The following is an 18977-nucleotide window of genomic DNA, read 5'->3' as shown; positions in this document are numbered from 1 at the left end:
CTAGTTAATGCAAGTACCTTTCAATCTCTTGTGTATTTTATGAGTCTCAAATTAAACAACTTTCTCAAACACAAACACACATTTTTTTGGCTGTTGCAAAAGTCGATATGTTACAATTCATGCAAGATTCGTTTTCAGATGTATCAAGCATTCCCAGATACCAATAACTTCATATTCCTTGCTGTCCTACTCCTATATGAGGTTTTCCTTACTTATAAATACATTGATAGTATTTGATTAGAATTCGAGAACTACTTCTACCTTGAGTATGAGTAAGGCTGATGACTAGCATACTTTTGCACTTACTGTCGTTGCATTGGCACTTCATCATAAATATGTTGTCAAAGGTATTTGGTTGATGAAGGCTTTTGATTGTGTCCGTGCCGTAAGCTGCACGATTTTTTTGACCATGTTTGCCGAGATTTCGAATGCTTTTGGGCATTGTCCATTTTGTATTGTCCTCAAAATATATGGCCTTTCAGAACAGCTGTTCAGCTGGGTAGCGTCTATGTCGTGAAATCCGGTTAAAACACATCAATACTTCCACACTATCACCGATCCGTCATTGTGTGTCCAACAGTGTTGATACTAAAATGAGATTTTAAATTTTGGCCACATTCCATTTTGTAATCTTATCGGATTTGTATCACTCTTCAACAACTATTGAGCTCACGATGTGTGTTGTATCCACTGTGTTGTGAAGAGCTAAGTAATCTTCTTGTTACTATTGACATTTTTCAAGTGTTTTAACTATGCTTCACTCCATTGTAGTGGTCTCTTGAATGACAGGTTCTGTGTTTTCAAGATAATCACAAATCGGTGTGCACACTTTCTCTTGTCCAATGTGATCAAACATACGCCACTATATCCTTCTAGGACAAAACTCGGCTCTTCAGAAACGAGTGCCTGTCCTGTCGGGTAAATTCATATTCTACTGAATGCAGAGAAAAAAGTCAGTTGTCAGTGGTAGATATTATATTAGCTACAAACAGGTACATGCGTAGAAAGTAAGGCGGATATTATATTGCCATCGAGAGTAAAATATGTTGTCAAATCTTGTACCAGTAGTTCTAGGATATATCCTAGAATAAGTACTGCAGCACGTATGACATGTTAACGAGTTTTGATGGATAATTTTTCGGTTTGAGCGTGTCTATAATGAAGCATAGGTTGTAACATGTGTTTGTCAATGTCATAGACGTTGATATTCAAAGTTTTGTTTATGTAAGCTATTTATTGCCAGAATATAATGGGATTTGATTTGATTTTTATCATTTTATTCCCTTGTATCTGCTACAGCCACCTTGATTTATAGGAAATACACATTCATGTTTGAGTACTATTTGGTTTGGCTCAAATGTAGCTCGAACAAATACAGTAGAATTTGAGCAAATAGCTTCATTTTGAAGTATGGCAATCATCATTGATCAGTAATTTGTCATTTATCAAAACAAATACGATTTTATGTTGACCTTAGATGCTAAAGTGTTTTTGAAATAACTCAAAATTTATGGAATTAGGACAAGGCATTAGAACACCGATTTTCCTCATTTGAATCGTTCATTGATGGGCTACATCTTATTCCATAAATTTTCAGAAAACAAAACTATAAATTAGTAGATGGTACATACCGTCGATGTATGGCATTTGACAAACATATTTTGTGACTCCAGTGTTCCTCATATTGCAACAGAATTTATTTCAGTAGTGTTTATGTAACAAAATCCATTACTGCCATGTCTCATTATGTTCGACTTGCCTTCCCATCAGACATTGTCGGAATCCAGGTAATTATGTTGTCATTCTAACAAAAGTATCCATTTAATACAGTACTATTCTCATCACTCAACTCAGCAACTAATATATGAACTATTAAATATATAATTATGGTATGTAAACCATAAACATTTTAATGATTCATTTCATCACATCATGCATTGGTGTATGTGGGAGAGTGTGTGTGTTTCTAAGCTGCAACGTACAATTTGCTGAAAACTATTACGCTGGCTTCCGCTTACAATTAAACTGTAATATTTTTCCAGGGTTTGAAGATGATTCCTCAGGCGAGGCCAGGATCTGCGACTAGCGGAGATCCACCTGCTCAAAGCTTGTTGTCTCAGAGGAAAAAGATGGCATCAGCTGGTTTTCCAGGTGTGTTTTAGTGATTATCAATCAATCCAATGAATGCAACGCAGTATCTGATCTGTTGGCATCTGTAATTCATATGTAGGGTATGTTATTGGCGTCTTAGTGTTAGCTGTCACAATATCAAAGTGTGTCAAAGTTATTTTCAACTATTCAAACCATTCCTACTTCACAGAAATACAAACTTTAAGCATCAGTAATTATGCTTTCAAAAGTGGTGAAGTAGAATGAGGACTTGTGTAAACTGTGGAAATTGTGGAAATTTACTTGAGCATTCAAAGCAAGTAGAAATTCTTTGTTAATATTACTTCCCTGTCAAGGACGAAATGTTCGATACGCCTTCAAACCTGTTGTAATAATGTTTTAGTTTCAATTTTACCTTTATTCCGTCAAAGCAAATACACTATATTGAGCCCGGAAATTGAAACTTGTTTCTTCAAAAAGTTTGCTGTGAACATCGAAATTGGCATGTAGAAGTACATGGTTGGTAAGAAAGGTTTTCCTTCCTGTTTGAAGATCGATAGTATATTGTTATCTTGTATGAGTTTCTTGGCCAACTTGTAATGCCCTCTCGTCATGTGCACAGATTCAAGTGCTCAGCTGTCAAGTCTGCTTTACATCTACTTACACTTGAAGATAGGTGCCATTTGAACACACAATATTTTAATTTTGAAACACTTGACCACGGAAATCCAATTGATGCTTAGGCGGAGTCTAGTACGTTTTTCACATAGTTCACCACACATTTGGATTACAGTGGCTGAGAGAAATGTTGTAGCTTCTGAATTGCTGATAGGTTCAGTACTCTACAGTGAATATGTAGGATATTTGATACGCAGCAGGAATCTGTAATAAATAACTGCTTGTTCTTCTCTGGATATGGATATATTGCACTCTCTTGAAGTATACTTGATGATACTTTGCTATCTGATTTGAAATTACATTGCTTCAGTGTTGTCATCAATTTACTTGTGGTTACTTTGATATACATTCAGTCGAATTGCTTTCACATGGACCAGGAGCATTGCATTCGTATAACCATTACAACGGTAGAATAATTGAGTATGAGTATGGTATATCATTCCTGACAATAGTTCATCAGCAGTTTGAACATTGTATGCAGATGAGGACATCTTTAGCAAGCCCGACATCACTGTTGCATGGGGATAATAGAGTTGGATATGGACCTTGAATAAAAAGACCTTAAGGGAACTAGCAAGTACAAATTTATAAAAAAACATCAAAATTTTCAATTTTTTCTTTGCCTTGAAATATCAACATAGTACCTATACTCTTGCCTCATGGCCATATCTTACCCAAAACATAACTAAAAACTTCATAATTTCGATTTTCATCGACACTGGTTTAGTATCTTTTAATACTGGTAAAATGTTTATTAACGTTTTTCTCCATTGTAAAATTTTGTTGCACAGCTTCATGGTAAATCAAAAATTTGTATGACATATATGTCGTATAGTGTTCACTCAGGGTTTTTTAAAAAGCTAACATCGAGACCTATGTTATGCTAAGAGTCGTTTGGCCTAGGTCTACCTTGCTCTGAATTATAAAGCTTCACAGTAAACTTTTTGTAAAAATGACCTGGAATTTGAAATTTTGAAATTTTAAAATGAAATTTCTCCAAGAGGGGTTGCACATATTCCTTCAAATTTTAGCAGAACACAGCACTGTCCTAGTACTTCCTAAAAAAGGCGTTAGATTGAAAAAAGGGCTTCACAATCTTGAGATTTTGCATTCCCCGTGTCGGTGCATTGTTTTTCCTTCAAATCCACAATCTGCAGGGTGGTGGAACAATTTTTTTTATATAGCATAGCGACATCTAGTGACTGTGAAAATTTCATGGTGATGACTTGCTAGTCCCCTTAAGATTAATATTGATGAAAATGTCGGTCTCATGTCTTGTTACTTATATAAAAATCTACCATGATCAGTTCATAAATCATATCTTAGACCAGTGGTTCCCAACCTTTTTCGACTCATCGCCCCCTTTTCAAGCTCGAGGCCGATCATCGCCCCCCCAGATTTTGTGAACCGAAAAATCGGTATACAATCTGTAGTCATCGGCGGGTTGACTAAAAAAAAAGGTCATTTCTCCAAATTGACTCCAAAATAGCCGTTTCAACGCGTTATCGCCCCCTTCGCTATTTTCGCCCCCTATCGCCCCCTTCGTCATTTTCGCCCCCCCAGGCCGCCAAATCGCCCACGTTGGGAACCACTGTCTTAGACCACTGTCCATTTGTTTTTCTGTATAGATTGTAAGAGTCGTCTACATGTGGATATATTCTTTGTATTTTACATTCGGTGATATTCTCATTAGTTCGAATGTCAAGCATTTGTCATAGTAGCTTTTTGCTCAGTGTGGTAAAACATTCTATCACAACCGGAAGACCTTGGAAACACCACTGGATTAATTTGCACTGTCACTCTGCTAAACTTCTGTAATTCCCATTCTTCATTTCCAGTTGTCTCTACCTTTAAAACTACAGGTTCAAATCCTTCCAATTCTTCATTTAATCAGATTATGTATTACTACCTCTCCATGTAGTGCATAGGCAAGATAATTAGGAATGATAAATAGGAATGACTTTTCTGAAATTGTAAAAGCTAACTTCTACCTTGCCATTTTCTGTTAGTTAGTGTATTTATCACTTTTAACGTTATTGAAGATCGACAATATTAATATTACTAAATCAGTAGAGAACCATTGTGTAGAAATGTGTCATTAGTACAATAGAGCACTGTACGCTAAGGTTGGTAATTGGTATATAAATATGTACCTAATGAGGTATAAAAGACAAAACATTCGACATGGTGCTGGTATCCAGTCATATGTGCATTGTCAAATGAAATACGATGTCCCGTTACCAATACCTTAACGTTGATTCTAAGCGAGAATTTTGTTTATGGATCATTATAAACACTATTATGGTTTTTGTTTTTCCTTATTATGGGCATATCATGTATTAAGCGTCCTATTGTCAGTGCTGCTTGAAGTAGAAGTAAGTTTTTGTTCAATGAGGCCTGTGTGAAACAAAAACACATGTCAGATATAGCGGTTGTCAACGGAAGGATCTTGTAGTTTGAAGATTATCCTATCCTTGATCAAATGGCAAAGTATGATGTGATATGATGTTACTAAGGGCGCTCGAGTTATGGTAGAGCTTCACAGCTATTGAAATGAAATTTAGTCATCCAGCATAAGACTGTACAAGTGAGTAGTATATCTTGAGGTTAGTTGCTGAATGTTTACAGATTGTGGAAATACGGTATAATGTTTTAGAATGGTGACTTCATTTTTTCTATTTAATGACCTCTCCAAGCATATAGTACTGTAAGCTGCGCTATCTTAGTTAGATACCTCTCAGGTATAAGATACGAGAACTTCAAATTGTTTCTGTAACGTTGGCTCACAACGCTTTACAAACACTTATCAATTGAGCCCTATCAATCTTTAGCTATCTGCGGTATTGAGGCTAGTTTGTTATTCGGTCCAAACTGTTTGTCGATTGATATATCATTTAGAGATGTAACCATATTATTATACTTCTCTCAATTGAACATATGTTTATTTTTTTGCTGAAATGAGACAATGTAGTAAAATACCAAAATGAATTGATTGATGTTTGTTTATATTGCCTTTGTGACTTATTGTTGTTTTAATATTCCCTTCCACTGTATTCATCTCCGTCTTTGATAGGAATAAAATGCTCTGCTCGCAATAGGGTTAGATGTGGACGGAGTACTTTTAATTTGATGAATAACTTCTATTCCTCCAGATAAATCAGGCCGTCGGTCCAGCAATAGACTAAAGCGAAAGTACAGCAAGTCGGCGACAGTTCGAGGTAGAAAGTCTGGCAAGTCGAAATACGGTTTTCTTTCCGGAGCACATCTAGGTAAGGCTGATCTGCCATATTTTACTGTGTTGTTTTACAAATTGCGTTCATATTTACAGCTGCGAGAGAGCAAGCTGTTAGCTTTGGCGAGCTGAGTGATCAGGTTGGTTAGTTAGCAGTGCTTCTTTCAAACGTAACTTAATCATAAATGTAGCAACTTCAAATCACTCTGTTGTGATAATATCCAGAATTTGAATATTCTGGAATTGTGCTGCGTTTTACTTTGTTTTTGACATAGCGTTTATGCCTCATCTGGGACTACCCTTTCGTAGATTGCTTTGCTACCACAGCTAAAGGTATTGTTGGACTGCTGATTTTATAATAGATTCTATTGAGTTGTTCCAAGAACCTCCTGTCTCCTCATAGCCTTGGAATCTTGTGATATTTGCAGCAGCAGTATCAGAAGAACGAATATTAACGGTACTTAGCAGTTCTATGCAATAGTGAAGCACCATGAAATACTGTCGCGGGTTTTCCCTAACAAACTGCCGACATGCTTGCAATATCCCACCAGACTAAATTTACTAGATATATATTGAAAAAGTCCCTATCTATCTATATATCTATTGTATATTCTGAAGGAAAGGAAAGGACTTCGTTTATTTTTGTCCTTGATGTTTTTGCGGCATATACACAATACACCGACTAATGATGTACATACACACGATCTGTGCATATGCATACCATGAGTACTTGATGTGCATATGCCGCTGACAAGGAAGGTGCAGATATAGCCTTTTACGACTTTCTAAGTCTTGCACCACCCCTCCATATGCTATCCCAATAATGCACGAGCGCCAAGCAAGGAAGTCATGGATACCAGTGTTACTAATCAGGTCTTTGGTCCGACCCGGCCGGGGATCGAACCCACGACCTACCGATCAAGAAGCCGGACGCTTCACCATTACGCTATCTTGTCGGTCGGAGCCTTGATGCCTCAAAATGTCGTCACCATGTTTCCCCTAGAGAGCCTCAATTTTTCGTTAGCTGTGACAGATAGACCAGTGTCATGTCATAAAGATGCAATCAGCTTTCAAGCAACTTGGACTCCGGAACCTGAATGCAGCCTCATAAGAAGCATAATTTGTATATTCACTTTGATATGTGCGTTAGAAATATCGCATAGGAAACCCTAAGGGAAGGAATTTCGGAACCACTGATTTACTTTACATCACGCATGTGATAAAGAACCCACAGATATAGGAATTGTAGCAATCAAATTTGTAGTAATTAAATGTGTCTGGTAATGCTAATAATGCCATAACTCAACTCAAACCATTTGATAATATTTATGGAACTATTTCTGTTCCAAATGTATGCTGTATGCATCTTGAATCTTTTACTCCCAATTTGCACTGTCATCATAAAAGTATTACATTGGGATTATGAGATCAAATCTTAGGCCTGGCTCATCCGATTAGGTGTAGTAGATTGAAATATAGACTAGGCAGTGATAATATGTCTGGTTAGATGCTATTTTTGAAAATACCTGTCCAGAAAAATAAGACCTTGATCTAATTCGGTAGGTATCTAAAATGGTTTACTGTCAGTAACATTGGAATTTTTGAAATATGGATTGTCATTGTGAGATTGACTATTCGGCTTTGATCCTGTTATAGAATGAAGTTGATCAGAACGTTGTCTCATAAGCTATACTCTGTTCAGCTATTATTATGCTATTTTTGCAAATACCTCGCCGGGATATTAGAAGCTTAGGCTAATATGCACGCACACGCGGCTATCTCAAGTCTTTTCCCAATTAAGTTGAAATATGTGACAGTGTACTTGTACACGTACAGTAATAAATTGATTGTCATTATATTAGGATTATGAGATCGAATATTTGTTGACGCCTTCTTTAGTTGTGACCTGCACAATTATTTGCTTTGAACAGATTTAAATAAAATCAGAAAGCATATAATCTGTTCTGACATGGACCTCCATAAAATAACTGAAGATTTTACCAAACAAAACATATTTTTGCCTTGCCTGCTTGGGTGAAGACATTGCTTTTTTCTTTAAATTGGTTACGGTATGTGAATTCAAGGGTCCAATTGCCCAGATTTTCCGCTTTCAATTCAAAACTTCTTGGTAGTTTTGGCATGTCTAAGTTTCTTGATTTTTTCCTTTCGGTATGTTCAGAACTCCATTAACGTCGGTCATTCTCCATCGAGCGAATCACATTTGAGGAGCTATTATTCTCCAAAACAACGTTATTCTCCCAGACAGTCAACTTTTGGTAAGATATTTGTGGAATAAAAAAGTATGCTGTCCATTATTTGATCTTTTTTATTCCTAGATGCTGACTTAGACTTTAGCGGTAACGATAACAAAGAATTGTAAGTTTATATTATATTTTTACCATCTTCCGTTTCTGTGAATGTTTTTCCGTAAAATATGGTCTGATCTGGAGCATATAAACATTGAACAAGCCTTGCAAGCAACAATTTACTTCATCAATACACAGATCATAATTATTTTTCCCAACGTTTGTCTTACTAGTAATAATCAGCGTGATGAAGTCACTCACTATTATTGGAAATGATTGCTGAATAAGTTGATATATTAAGATAGCCGACTGTGATGATTTGCTAGTGGGCGGGTCGTACACTTTGGCCAGTAGTAAGATTTTCACGTTCTTGTTCTCCATTCATTTTAAGCATGTCTTCTGAAATTTTAAACCAAACTCAATCCAGTAACGGGGAGAATGGCTCTGGGAAGCAGGAAGGACCTATACGAGATGGAAAGATTGACGAGTGAGAACTTTTTATCATCACAATCGTATGCCAATAGATAGTCTTACTCAAGCTTTTCAAGTCGCGTCATAAACCTGTGTTGGTAAATGGAGAGATTCCAGCCTAAAAGATGGCCGAAACATCGTATTTCAAATAGTCAATTCCGCATCATATGTCACTCGAAAATTTGCAAGGCCTATGAGATGGCTCGTATAGCCAAGACATATAGCGACGTTGATGTTTACTTTCAAGGGACAAAGACTTTGATATTGTGGATATGGAAAAGCTGCTGAATAAGTGTCGTGGTTTGGCATCTGGCAGTGTGGACAGCGATGATGATGAAGATTTCGTCATCCCGAATCTACTGGAATACGACTTTCACGCCATATATAAAAAGGATGGTCTTCAGTTTGATGAGAATTGGCAGGTACACCACAAATATCAGCTGGTCGAGACTGTTATCTAAGTAGAATCGGCATTGACAAATTCTACTCATTGCCAATACACAGTTTGCTAAGATCACAGGGTTGATGCAGAAATGAACATTTAAAGTTTTTTTTTGATGTGTGCTCTCCAATATGGGGAGCAGAGATGCTAAAAAGGGCAATTTATGAAACTATTTCCCATGATGGAATTTGTGTGCTTGTAGTAGCGTTGAGACCCCGGGATTTGAATCAATCCCGATCCCGGGATTACTCCCATTGAAATCCCGGGATTTGTAAACAGGATCTACCAAGGCTTACGAGGCGCCATATCTCTTATTTTGGTAATAAAGCAGTGTCACAAACTCGGCTGATTGTCTAAAACAGTGGTCTCAAACACGCGGCCCGCGTCGGCGTTTTGAATTTTCAAGTATTCGACAATATTTAACTGGAAAATATCTTATTTCGGATTTGAGAACTTAAAATTCACTCTAAAACCACTCCAAAAACCTGAATCGCTACGTCAAATGTCCGCAAGCTGCGAAATTATAACGCTACAGCTTTTACGATGACATGATGCGTTTGTCTTCTCACATGGTGTCTAATTGTCTATAACTCATTATTTCGCCTAATTATGCCGAGCACAACATATATATATATCGTCTTTCAATTAAATAAAAGGGCAAAAGAAAACAGGAAACAAACGAACATCAAGATAATGAGTTTTCGGCCCTTATTAAGCACAACAATATTTTTAATAAAATTCTTGAAAATATGACTTTTTCGTGGCAAACGGGAATATTACAATAGTGAATCACATTTTCACAATGTGTTGGTAATGCCAGTTTTCAAGGTCCGTCAAATAAGACCTACCCGTAAACCGGGGTAACTTTGGACTTAAGGGTAACTTTGGACACTAAGCAGTAAAATATTTAAATGGTTATTGATGGAAAAGGGTTGCCGCTGGATGTCAGATTCTTTTTCATGAGGCAAGAGTACCACAAGTAGTCTCAATAAAAGATGGATTCATTTCACTACCAGTTAAACTTGACCCAACATTGATAAATTAATGGTGGGGGTCAATTTCATCAAAATTGATGGCCATTAAACTTCTTACAACCAAACATAGATAGCATGTGATTTATAGATTCAAAACTTGGCAGCAGATACCTCTAAGTAGTCTTAATCCATGGCAAAAATCTCAGTGGGCTCACCCTTAGATCAGTACAAGAAAATGTGATGTCCAAAGTTGCCCCGTCAAATTTCATCAGAACGGGGGAACTTTGGACAGTGGAAAATGTGGTATTTAGAGCTCTGGAAAGTGGCTGCTTCATCTGTGTCAAAGTGTATAGTCAACTATATTCCTTATGACCGGCCTGATGGCTTTTTAAAATGGAATGAGAAGGTTAACAAATTAAGAGTTTGTTAAAATATGAAAAATGGGTAGGCAATGAGCTGAGAGATAGTAATCGGGTGTAAGCTACTTCAAAAACTTATCACATACTCCTAAAGATGTGCCTGCTGAATATGGGATATCGTAAATTATGACAAATATATCCATCAGAGGACATAAGAAAGGGAAAGTGATTCTTTTAAAGGTCCCGAAGTCCCAACCCTAGCTTGTAGGTATCAAGCAGTGTTGGGATCGTGTCACTACCTTCGAGTCACGAGTCATTGCACATTTTGACTCGAGTCAAGTCAAGTCAATCGATTTTCGAAGGTGACTCGAGTCAAGTCAAGTCACTCGATTTTCGGAGGTGACTCGAGTCAAGTCGAGTCAAGTCAAGTCAAGTCACGAGTCAAGTCACAATTCAAGTCAAATTACCTTTTCGAAGTATGAGGCATGATTACGTCATTGAATTATGATAGCTGTCGGAAATACAGATTGAGTGTTCATTAATTTGGAATCGATGAACGAATATAGAGTTCAATATATACACTCAAGAAGGCGCTGTATAGCTAAACGAGGTAAGTAATTGCATATCCTCAGTTTATAGTTACCAGCCAAAATAGTCAATAGAGAAACGAATTTGATAAGATGCAATACATTACCCATTTACAAATTGATATGATACAAATCGAGCCTGTGACAATGGCTGAGGACTATATAAACTATATTCGAATTCAATTACAATAAAATAAGAGGTTTACTATACTAGTTTACGACAACGTAAGCTATAAGCTTGGATCCCTTCGTTTGCGGTCAATTTATTTGTGAGAAAACAATGGAGGCTCAGTAAAACTCACGATCATTGAATGATTGGTCGCTCTTACGGGTTACACTAGCGTTTGGCGAACAATCCGAACATATGCAAGTTACAGTGATTTTATCGACACCGATTACTTCATGATGACTTGAAATTGACTCGTGAATTTTTGTCCGAGTCACGAGTCAATCCTCATTTTGGATACGCCGAGTCAAGTCAAGTCATTTTAGAAAAGTGACTCGAGTCAAGTCAAGTCATACGAGAAAGGTGACTTGAGTCTGACTCGAGTCAAGTCATGACTCGAGTCATCCCAACACTGGTATCAAGTATACCAAAAGTTTGTGAGCTTCTAGGCCTAGACATAATAGAAATGGCTGTCGAACCATTGTCTAAACTTCAAAACACGTAGGTATGTACAGCATTACAGATCTGCATTGACTGAATACTTGTGTTTATTTTACTCCGAAAACAAGATTGCACGATTATAAATATTAGGGCTCTTATTTTTTACTTGAACAATATTGGATTGTTGGTTCAAGGTCAAGCGCTGAATAATTCAGGCTGAATTCCTTGTAATAGCAAGTCATGAAACAAGAGGTGATTGAAGTCGGCAGTTTGGGTTCAAGTTTGTTGCTGACCTTAGCTGGTTAAACACTTGAATTTCATAAAAGTGATCATCATGACAGTAGGGAACTGCAATTGATTGTGTGTTTTGTAAATTACCAACCAACCTGTTATATGACTTTCAGAATCGGATGTTGGACAGATATATGTTATTGAAACTTCAAAAGCAACAAAGGCGTGAAGCCGCGCTCGGTAAACGCGAATTCCTCGAAGAAGAAAGGCGAATGAAATTTTTATCTGCACAGCCTGTGAGTAAACCTGACCTTGACAATTGGAGACTTGAGATCAGACAGAATCTAGCAGGCTTATCCTTTTAATTCCCTGTTAGTGTATCATCCGTTGTTTAAGTTCAGTTCCATAAATGACTCCAGTATCAGGGGAATAATCCTGTCATTTGCAATGAGAACTATATGGAATACTGCTACACCATCCTTCTTCAGTGCTCCCTGAGTATTTCTTCCCCAGTCAAAAGCAAAATCACCCCTTGGGAGTGGTAGTGCAAAGGTTAAGAACCACTATGATAAATATATCATGAATATATCGTCTATCCATTCCTTCACAAATTAAAGATTTCCACATCTGTTTCGATTTTTAGGACCTTATGCAAAAGCTCGAACAGCCTTGGTACGAGGATCACGAAACGTTAGCGAAGTACCTCCTCAACAACTCACTGTTACGGGGAGATTCTCCATCGCAATCTCTTATGTCGCACACCGCCCATTCAAAATCATTGAGCAGACCTGCCAGCTCGAAATCAGCGGTGCAGAGAGGCAATGCTGATGACATATCCGAAAAGGACGGAAAATACAGGTGAAGCCCTTGGTCGCAAAGCGCTGATATTTCTTTTGAGCACACGATACGTCGACCTCTAATTGCTAATTCTCTGCATTTTGGTGCAAAATCTGTGCATGGCTCAGTTTATTAAGCTTGTATTATAATATTTCTTGATTTGTCAGGCCATGTTTGGTGGTTTTGAGTGAAAGACTTTGCCAGGTCGTTTTGACTCCTTCCTATCTTGTCATTGTGTTGCAACACATCGTGTTTTGAATAAATACGTAAATGAAATGTCTGAGTGAAATTAATGCGGAAAAAAAGACGTATGTGGTAATCGTTTTTTTCTACCAAAATGTGTGTCAGTAATCAAAAGTTGTCGGTTCGTATTCAGATTCACGATTCGTCCAAGATCATCCCAAACACCCCAGGATTCTGACAGGTCAAAAACCAACAACGAACAGTCGCCACGGGCAGTCAAGGTGACCAGGTCGAAAAGCCTCGGCAATATCGCGGGCGAAAATAAGTTTTTAGCAGAGCGACCCAGATCCAGCGCCTCGATACCTGGAAAGACGAGGTGATTACAAAGCTGTGAATTTTCGTAACTGTCGTGGCGACTTCGCCACAGATGCAAAACCCATAGGGATTCATGGTGTCACTGTTCTGTTAGTATTTTGGGTAGGTTGTCGAAGTGGTCAGCGTTGGTACTCAAGTAAAAGTAGAAGCAAAGTCATAAATTTTTCCTCATTTATATGTACTAGTAGTAATTGACAAGATACTTCACAACTACTTCAAGAGGAAGTAGAAATTGAAGATCCTAAAAGTAGTGAAGTAAGTAGTTTACAAAAGTAGATTTGGTCGATGTGTCGCCTACTTTTACTGAGGTGATCGAGCGAGATAGTGTAATGGTGAAGCGTTCGGCTTCTTGATCGGTAGGTTGTGGGTTCAATCCCCGGCCGGGTCAGACCAAAGACTTGAAAACTGGTATCCGCGGCTATCTAACTAGACGCTCAACCTCCACGGATAGCATGAAGGAGAAAAATTGGTGGTGCAGACCAGGCGACCTTACTCAAAGGTCGTATCGCATCTCGATGGTGCAGGCCAAAATAATTCTGATCTCTCTCTCTCTCTCTCTGGCCCCTTTCGAAATTGCTAGATGAAACGCAAAATGATACTAATGACATCACAAAAATTATATTCAGTTACCGTGATACAGGCAATCTTTTGTCCAGATGTCATGACAACTTCCCTCATTAGAGCGATGCAAACGTATGGCATTATCCAACATCAATCCATTATCAAACAGTATGTATTACGCCTAAAAACTGTCAAGAAGCAGTAGAAGTAGTCAAAAAAATATGGATTGATTCAAGTAAATAGTACACATAGGCAAAACCTACACGATTACCCAGAAAAAATGGAAGTACTTCATTACTGACCGTTTCTGCACGCAAGTGCATATGACTCGATACATACTAGCGTGGCTAACATAATTTCGACTTCATCTCATTCAGATATATCCTGGTAAAACCCGACCGGGACAGGAGAACTGGCAGTGTCCGAAGCCCCACAAAATTAGAAGAACAACTCCTGATGCAGCGCTTCCCCTCGCAGCATTGCAACGTCATGAAGTCGCTCGGACGTAACAAGAATCACTTGCCGGACCTCTCGGAAGACGAGTTCGAAGAACTGTCGTTTCGCGATTCTGTCTCCAGGCCTACTACCGCAAGCACGACACAAAACCCGCGCGGTCACATGAACAGTAGCGGGAATGCATCGCCTACTCTGTCAAGACAATCTCGCAATCAACCACCGCAAGCGTCCAGCTCTTGGAAATCATCGTTTGTGGATGGCTATATTAATCCGATTGATATCGTCAGGAGAAAAACAATTAGGGATAACAGGCGGAAGATTGAGATTAATCTAAGATCGATCCATACCTGAATGTTGCCCTTATTTCTAGTTTGTATTTATATAGCGACTGTTATATTCGCAAGGGTTACTAGTTCACCAAGTGCCTTATATCACAATTAGCACGGATATTCAGTGAAACATTCATTTTCGAATTTATTAATACAGTATTGCTGGATCGCTTTCATAATAATAATAGTTATTATATTGTTGTTATTATTATATTATATAGTTATTACAGTTTCAATGCCAAATTCACCAAGTGCCGAATTCAATGACAACCTTAGCAAGATATTGATTGGGTCGCCGTGTGTCTTCGACATTATACCGCTGTGAAAAGCTTTACCTCTCCTCGCCAGAAAGTCAAGTTGCGTGCATTTTGCGTGTAAGTCACATCGAATTGACGCTCCTAATAAGACAAATATAATCAACCGCAGAAGGGTATGGGGTGTCAATCTCAAATTAAGGCGCGGGCCGGATTCGAACCTTCAAGTCGCTCGCGTGCCGCACCAGTCAACTGATTTCAAAATATTACCGTCAAGCATATACGGATGATAGTTAGTTATATTACATTTTATCACAGATCATGTAGATATTTTTTCTAGCAAGTATTGCAAGACCTTGAGTCGGAAGTGATACAGGAGCGCGACCACGGATAATTGAATTATATCATTGTGTAACCATAGTGTCCTATATGGTGTCGACACAAACAAACCTCACGGCTCAATAAAATTGGTTTACGTCATACTTTACATTTAATCAAAGGCAAATTCACGGTGATTTTTGACCGGCTTGCCGAGCATTAAATTTGATGAACCGGGTATCAATCGTAAGCTGACGCTGAACTGCGTCCAAAAATATAAAATTTATTCCGCTCATGCCCCTGGAACCCCCACAATCAGCCCCAAATTAGTCATTGTTGAGAAGATTGGCAGTGTGACGCAACAATGCTGTCTGGCGAAATGAGAGAGTAGCTCAAGAGCAAGGATGCGGCGACAGCGAGATCAGCTGGCGGCAATGCGCAATCGCGTTGCACATGAACGGTGCGCTGTTGATACTTTTTCTATAGGCGCTTCGGTAGAAGCGAGCACACCTAGCCTTTCCTTGACTTGTAAGGGTAGAACTGGGTCCACAGAATTTATTAGGGCCCTACCAATTTTCGCGCATTATCTTTCAACTTATATAGATATTTAGGCTAGGCTTGCCATATTTTGGAAATCTAAAAAGAGGACACTTTTTCAGAAATTTGAGACTTGCCAAACCGGAGAAGAATTCTCAAAAATCGGTGAACTTTTCCCACTTTGTGATCGGTTGACTAAAAAAAATTAAAAAAAAAGGTCAACTTTCCCGCTCAGAGCCCAAAATACCGTTTTTTTTCCTCCACATTGCCGGGTGGTTGACTAAAAAAAAAATCATCTTTTCACTCAGAGCTCAAAATACCGTCACTGCTGTGCTAATTTACGGCATATCACTCGCATTTTGCTCTAAATATGACCTAAATTTTCAAAAAAGAGGACAAAAGGGCGTCCTCCGAGAACGCTTTCAAAAAAGTCAAAAAAGAGGACGTATGGTAACCCTAATTTAGGCTACGTCTAAATAGTATACATTGGATATGTCAGATTATTATGATATCGATTGCCTTAGCCCGCTTGTTGCGTAATAACACCATATAGGACATTATGGTGCAACCAATATATTCTCCATGTAAACTACATGATGGTTCCATGTTGGCGTTTTCGCTTCTGTGATTAACAACAATTTGGTCCATTTTTCCTTAAAACTCTCAATTCAGTGTGGACGTTTTTGCCTTCTCGCAATTGGGTGTCACCGATTTGTTCCTAGTGGAAACTAGAGTGAAACCACAGCACCGCAGCTGGGTGATTATAATGTGCCTTATGCACATGCTCGACATTTTGCTGTATTCGGGGGATTATTTAACGCAAGTATTTCCTTCAAAACATTTTGACAGATATTACAAATGTACTGAATAATGTACATATTTTTCAATCTACCATGGCATGTTTTTAGTAGGCCATGAATCTACTCAGAATTGCTTCGCGGGCCGCATGAAATCGCCTGGCGGGCCGAATGCGGCCCGGGGGCCGTATGTTTGACCTCCCCAACCCTGTTGTACACTGTACAGACAATAAGCGTCGTCTGGTAATGAATGACTCATTATGTTTAGCGGTTGTAATACAATCATGGATATTGAAATGCACTATGCTATCTAAACTTGAGTGGCGTTTTATCACTTCGACACGCTCTCAGATCACCAGCCCGCTATTATTATCGGATAGTTGGCACCGTCGGCAGCAACTCAATTAGCAACACACTGCTTCGTATAAATAGGATCGATCGGTTTTGGTAATGAATTGATTGAGATGGTTACGGCATTAGAATGAATTTTTAGAGGGGAACTTTATTCACCTAAGTCTGATCGCTGGTGAATTGACTAAACAAAAGCTCTTTATTTCGAGTGTGCTCGGAAAACCGGTTTTCCCGTCTGTTTTCCGTTGAGTTGACCTTTAACCTACTTTAGTCAACCTTCGCGTCATAGGCAGAATGAGCCGTTTTCGCGTGCATTTTTGGCCGTGTTAATTAAATATGTCTCTCATTTCTAACATTTTCGCCCCCAGTCGCACCCTTGGGTATTTTGGCCCACTTGTTTCCAAAATCGCCCCCTATGGGCCTCGACCACTGGACTAGATCATGTTCACTGTTCAGTCTTTTCAAATAAAGATTGAAATTAGAATTATAGCAGCGTAGATTCTTACAAATTATAATTATAATTACTGAATTCGCGAAAAATGGAAATTATAAGTTGAATTCCGAATTAAGAAGAAAAAAGATTCAAGTTGAATTCATATCGAATCAGAGTTTGTTATCATAAGCATGAAAAATAGGAATGGCAAATGTGTGTACAGCAAGCCTAGCTCGTTTCGCACTATACAGTTCCCCCGTAGTATTCTCAGGAACACCAGAAATTTCGTTCTAATTTACGACTAGAATCAAGTTGTTCAAGTCTGCATACAACGCTCAGTAGGCCATATGCACGTGACTTGAACCCGACAAATATAGAATTCTAGAGTGCTGTTACCTCGAGATTCTATTTACGGCTAGCATGACTTGCGAAGTTGATGATGTAATGACATATTCCACACTTGAACGTCAGATCAATAGCGTGAACGCCATGTTGCCGTAACGGTATATCGGAAACGCGTCGCTTCCTCGCTTTCGAGGCAATGTCGCAATCAACCGCCCCAAGCGTCCAGCTCTTGTAAATCTACCTTCGCGAGCGGCTAGGCTAACACGATTGACATTGCCAGAAGAGAACATGGATAACAGTAGGAATATCGAGACTATAATCGAAGATATATATCCATACCTTAAATGCCACTCTTTTTCGATTTTCTCGTACAATTGCCCAATTGGCCTGCCGTGAATACGCGACATATGTACTGTACAATAGGGCTCTTCAAAAATGACTTTTTTTCTCAAATCGTACTGGCTACTTGATAAAATTGTTAGGTTACCTAATTTAAGCCTACACACAATGTTCCCTCTAAGCTGCGCACGTGCGCAAATGCGCAGTCCTAACATGGTCTCTGCGCACAGAAAATCTAACTTGCGCACAAAAAATCCGATGTGATGACCTTTTTTTAGTCGTTACGCACTTTTGTCCAAGGGTCTGCGCAGTGAGTTGGTGAGTGTGTGCAGACTGTTCAAAAATTAGAGGGAACATTGCCTACACACCAAATTTGGTTCAATTCCAACCAGTAGCCGCATTGCTACAGGAGAAGAAAGTTTCTATTTATTATATAAAAATAAATAACAAAAAATTTGAATATTTTCTGTTCACCCCATGAAGGTGTTAGGTTGTCTATAGAAACGACGTTCGCCAAATTTGGTTCAATTCCAACCAGTCGAAGCGGAGTTATTGCCGTCGAAAATTTTTAATTATGAATAAAATAGTATTTACGGTGTCCAATTCTTTAAATATTTAATATAGTAGTGCCCACCGTAAATACTATTTTAGGAATTTCATGAATTTCCAAGAGCCATTTCTTCGCCAGAAAGTCAACTTGGCCTAATTCGCATCTAAGCTGCTCTAGTATAAATATAAATTATAATAATAAAACCGCAGAAAAATATATGAGATGCGATAGAGGTTTACCGCGTGACAAAGTGCACTTGTAGCATACATCGATATTCCAGATATCCCAAATTGCCTCATTAGGCCTTTTTTTTCGT

At 38.5% G+C, this 18977-nt stretch overlaps 1 protein-coding gene across 4 annotated transcripts in view; it reads left to right on the top strand.

Moving 5' to 3' along the window:
* LOC145454449 (uncharacterized) overlaps nt 1-15170 on the top strand; it is a 44487-nt gene extending 29317 nt beyond the window's left edge. For all 4 annotated transcript variants that reach the window (XM_080332441.1, XM_080332440.1, XM_080332443.1 and 1 more), the window contains 11 exons: nt 2043-2151; nt 5940-6056; nt 6116-6159; nt 8199-8295; nt 8356-8395; nt 8717-8812; nt 9044-9218; nt 12170-12292; nt 12640-12854; nt 13210-13392; nt 14330-15170. In XM_080332441.1, the coding sequence (XP_080188567.1) occupies nt 2043-2151; nt 5940-6056; nt 6116-6159; nt 8199-8295; nt 8356-8395; nt 8717-8812; nt 9044-9218; nt 12170-12292; nt 12640-12854; nt 13210-13392; nt 14330-14759 (1629 nt within the window). In that variant the 3' untranslated portion in view covers nt 14760-15170. The remainder of the gene's footprint in view (nt 1-2042; nt 2152-5939; nt 6057-6115; nt 6160-8198; nt 8296-8355; nt 8396-8716; nt 8813-9043; nt 9219-12169; nt 12293-12639; nt 12855-13209; nt 13393-14329) is intronic.
* Nucleotides 15171-18977: the final 3807 nt, after the last annotated feature.

The sequence above is a fragment of the Botryllus schlosseri genome, chromosome 13, assembly GCF_051294905.1.
Source record: "Botryllus schlosseri isolate E-star chromosome 13, Bs_hap1, whole genome shotgun sequence".
Lineage (NCBI taxonomy): Eukaryota > Metazoa > Chordata > Ascidiacea > Stolidobranchia > Styelidae > Botryllus > Botryllus schlosseri.
This window is presented reverse-complemented; position numbering and strand designations above follow the sequence as displayed.